The sequence below is a fragment of the Capricornis sumatraensis genome, chromosome 4 (genome assembly GCF_032405125.1).
Source record: "Capricornis sumatraensis isolate serow.1 chromosome 4, serow.2, whole genome shotgun sequence".
NCBI classification, from domain to species: domain Eukaryota; kingdom Metazoa; phylum Chordata; class Mammalia; order Artiodactyla; family Bovidae; genus Capricornis; species Capricornis sumatraensis.
Window position 1 is genome coordinate 4,605,810 of NC_091072.1, and position 4,728 is coordinate 4,610,537.

Sequence of the window (4,728 nt, forward strand, 5' to 3'; positions counted from 1 at the left end):
AGTCTGGTAGCAATTGACGCCTTTGCTGACCTGCAGATTTCAGATCGGATGCAGTTCTCTGTTACCTGCCCTGCATTGTTTCTTTCCTCATGGATCTGTTATCAGATGGTATGTGTCCCTAGGCTCAGGTGATGTGGCCGAATTCCTTTTAAAAGAACTTCTCTGTCACATTGAGAACATAGGCTCTAGAGCTCAGCAGCCTGGGTTCAAATCCTTGTTCTGCCATTGCTGTAGGTGTGAGTCTAGGAAATGAAGATCCATATGTTTATATGAATGGTTGCAAGTGCTTAACACGGTACTTCATCTTAGGAGAAGTGAGTGCTGATCATGTTGGAAAATACTGGGTTTTTGTTGCTAACTGTATGCTTCATCTGCAGGGAACAGATAATAATAAAGCCAACTTGTATCAAGCACTTATACTTTTCTAAGTACTGTGTCAAGCATTATTAAACCGTTCCATTTTCACAACAGTCGTGTTGTGTACATATTTATAGGAGATATTTATCATTCCCATTTCACAGAGGAGGATACTGAGTTTGATAGAAACATTCACACTCAGTTTGGGAGACCCTAGACATACAGGCAAGCTGCCTTCCTCCGAAAAGTGAAAGTGTTAGTTGCTCAGTTGTGGCCGACACTTTGTGACCTTATAGACTGTAGCCCACCAGGCTCCTCTGTCCATGCAATTTTCCAGGCAGGGTTACTGGAGTGGGTTGCCATTCCCTTCTCCAGGGCATCTTCCAGACTCGGGGGTCGAACCTGGGTCTCCTGCGTTGCAGACAGGTTCTTTACCATCTGAGCCACCAAGGAAGCCCATGCCTACTCGTCTGCTCTCTTCACCGCTACATTAGGCGGCCCCATGGATGCTGGGAAAGGATATAGAGCAGGCGGATCGCATTTGAAATACAGAGTCTCGCCTTCAGAATAGAAAGACTGAATGCTCAGTAATGCAGCTGGCTGCTTCCAGCTTCTCTGAGAATCTCCTCCTGAAAGGGGGGTAGCTAAGGGTGTAAACACTCAGGGTCTCTGTGGGTCAGCTTGGCTAGAGATACCCAGATCTTGGGACAACTGGACAAGGCTAAATGTGTCAGAAAAATAACTGAGTAATTGTACGTTAAGAATTCAACTGCAAAGAGACTATCCTTTCTCTTTGTTCTGGGGTTCTTTCTTTATATCCTGCTGACTTCCAGAGGTTGACTTGTGGCAGTTTGCAACAAAAGACACACAAACAATAGAAATGTTCAGACAAGGGTAAAAGGTCAAGACACTGAGTATTTGAGCTGTTCATTTAGCACATTATTTTCCCAGCTGGGAAATCTACTGAAAAACTGAACTAAGATCAGAAGGGTGCTTCATAAATATATAGGTTCATCTGGTGATATATTTGAAGTGCTTAGATAGCAGACCTCTCTCTATTTCACTATAATGGCCCAGTTTAATTTGTCATCTTTTTTTTTCCCCTCCTTTTAAAGCATTGCTGAGACTTTAAGATACTCATTGTGAATTAATTTGGGATTTGGCATAATAACATTAATCATGCTAAAAGAATTCATTTGACAGTAATGCAGTATAATTAGTGATGTACTAAATCCATTGAGATCTACCAATAATTATAGAATCGTTATTTTAAAACCTTATATAGGCATTCATTTTTTCTTTTTTCTTTTTCTATTTTGAATCTGCAGCATGTAGAGTCTAAGACTCCTAAGTTCTGACAATAGGCTTTTTGAAATACTGAGCAAAAGTATCAAGAATAAACCCTAATAGACTTAGAAGTAACCTTAGAGACCCTTTGCTTAGGGTAAGGTGTAGGAGTTACCTTAAAGGAGACTATAATCCTGAAAATGCCTGGCCAGATCCCATGGAGTTATTGAGAAGTCTTGAGAAAACAAAAGGGACTGAACAGACCTAAATTTCACTAGCTGTGGTGGTACAGTTTAGTTGCTAGTCATGTCTGACTCTTTGCGACCCCATGGACTGTAGCCCACCAGGCTCCTCTGTCCATGGGATTCTCCAGTCAAGAATGCTGGAGTGGGTTGCCATGCTCTCCTCCAGGTGATCTTCCCGAACCAGGGATCAAACACAAGTCTCCTGCGTCTCCTGCTTGGCAGGTGGATTCTTTACAAGCTAACAAAGCTTAAAAACTGGCAGTGTGAGGAAGTATCTAGGTAATCCTATTTGTGTGTTGTGGTGATGTTTAGTCTTTCTTAAAAGCACTTAGTCTGTTTGGCATGGAAAGAGGCGAGGAGCATGGTTTCTGTGTTTGTAGATTTTTAAAAATTTCAACAGAATGAGATCTTCGAAATCAACATGCCAAATTGTATCACTTTATGTAATAGCAACTGAAGCTATATGACTGAGGCTGTATGACTGGTTCAAGTGCAAGATCTGATGACCCAGCCACGTCTAGACCCTACCTGTCAGCATCCAGTAATCACAGTCTTCTAGTTACAAGCTCTCATTTTTGTAGGCATTCAGAATCAGTCCTTTTCAACAAGAGACCCTGGAAAGAAAGAAATCCCAATGTCCTAAGAATCTAGACATTCTCAGGGCATTGCATCTAGAATGCAATGAATCTACAATGGTAATGACTTTATACCATCTTTGAGAAAATTGTGAAAATAATTTTTCAGGTGGATTTCTGCATCTTTTGGCTCAGCTGAGGGCACCATGGTTGAGGAAGCCTTAGATTCCAGAACAGGAGAGTCCAGTGGAACTTTCCATGATAACAAAAATGACCGACATGTGCACTGTCCAGGACCCTGGCCACGTGTGGCAACTGAATACGAGAAATGTGACCAGTATGACTGAGGATTTTAAGGTCATTTTAAAATGGCAATTTAATTATCATCTGAGATACATGTGGCTGGCGGTTATTGTACCGGGCAGCACCCGTCTGAATATTTTTGCTCCATCAACATATAAAACCAGATGACAAGTCGGTGTGACAGCCCAGTGTTGTCACAGATGTTTACCATTTGAATATGCCCATGTTTTAGTCCCAGTCCTAGATTTCTGGGGGATCATAGCATCATGATTTATAAGACGTATTTGCAGGACCTGGGATCCAAACCCCTCACTAGCAACTAGGTGTGATTCGGGTCAGCATCTTAGCTTGTCGCAGAGAAGTTTCCTTTCCCCAAGGATGTGTGTGCACACTAAGTCGCTTCACTCGCGTCCGGCTCTTTGCCACCCTTTGGACTGTGGCCCGCCAGGCTTCTCTGCGTGTGGGATTCTCCAGGCAAGGATACTGGAGTGGGTAGCCATCCCTTTCTCGAGAGGAGCTTCCTGACCCGGGATGGAACCTGTGACTAATTACATTGCCTGCATTGGCAGGTGGGTTCTTTACCATTAGTGCCACCTGGGAAGTCCAGGAATGAGGTGAAGAGTACAGGAGCTGATCATGTGTACTGACGCGTGCCAAGTAGTGGCGGAGGTGAATACTCTGTGTGCAGGACCCACGGTGGTGGGTGCTGCTTCTTGCCGGGACACCTGGAATATGGCTTTCTGGGCATTTAGAAGAGAATTACAGAGTAGTGATGTACTGAGGAGAACAGACAGTGGCAAGGAGTGCTTTATCAGAGGCTATTGAGAATTGCTGAAGCTTGGAATATAGTGGAATGCAGACAAGATTTGGGGGGTTATTTTTTTTTAATTAACATTCTCTATAGAGACTGCAGTCACTTCTCACCTTTCCTTGGGCTGAACACCAGCACTCTCCCCCACACTCTTGCCCCTCCTCATTTTCCCACAGAGCAGTACCTGGTAACAAGAGTTTAATCTTGTTATTCCTGCCGGCCTTTCCCCAGCCCTCTGAGAAGCATTGTATTAGTGAAACAAACATATCCCTACAGCCTCATGCTCTGCCTGCAGTACCCAAGGCATTCAAATACTTGCTAAATGCAAGAATGTATTATTCTGGGTTCCGGCAATCGCCCGGGGCGGCGGCGCGCGGCGGCGGGCCGTTGGGGTGCGCGCCGGCCCGAGTGGACGCCTCGACGGCCGCCATGCAGCTGACGGTGAAAGCACTGCAGGGCCGCGAGTGCAGCCTTCAGGTGTCGGAGGACGAGCTGGTGTCCACGCTGAAACATCTGGTCTCCGAGAAGCTGAACATCCCGGTCCGCCAGCAGCAGCTGCTGTTCAAGGGCAAGGCCCTGGCAGATGGGAAAAGACTCTCCGATTACAGCATCGGGCCGAATTCCAAGCTCAACCTAGTGGTCAAACCTCTGGAGAAGGTGTTGCTGGAAGAAAGCACCGTACGGAAAACGGCCGAGGCCCCAGCCCCACCGCCCGCCGCCTGGCCGCTCATTTCCAGAATCCTGGCCCAGCACTTCAGCGCCGCCGATGCCAGCAGAGTCCTGGATCAACTCCAGAGGGATTATGAGCGGTCCCTGAGCCGCCTGACGCTGGATGACATTGAACGTTTGGCTGGCCGCTTCCTGTACCCCGAAGCGACTGAAGCTATGGAGAAGGGGTTCTCCAAGTAGGATTCTCGGAGTGTGGGGAGGAGCCTGGCCAGGCCACAAGCTGCATGTAGCATTAAATGTCTTCTTGTATTGCAACTTGGCTCATAATACTGCCTGGCGGGTACCCGGGTACCTGTATCTGGCTCATGTTAGGTGCCAGGCCCCACTCAAAGCTCTTGACCCAGGTTGGCTCCCACATGTCGCACAAAAGGTGAGACAGCCGAGGCTCCTAGCGGAGAAGGCGAGGAGCCAGATTCTGAGT

The 4,728-nt window shown here is 46.5% G+C and overlaps 1 protein-coding gene across 1 annotated transcript; it reads left to right on the forward strand.

The window, feature by feature from the left end:
• Positions 1-3,991: 3,991 nt before the first annotated feature.
• On the forward strand, positions 3,992-4,501 carry LOC138079052 (ubiquitin-like protein 4A). Its single transcript, XM_068971868.1, has one exon. The coding sequence runs from the start codon at positions 4,008-4,010 to the stop codon at positions 4,485-4,487; it is 480 nt and encodes a 159-aa protein (XP_068827969.1). The 5' UTR covers positions 3,992-4,007; the 3' UTR covers positions 4,488-4,501.
• Positions 4,502-4,728: the final 227 nt, after the last annotated feature.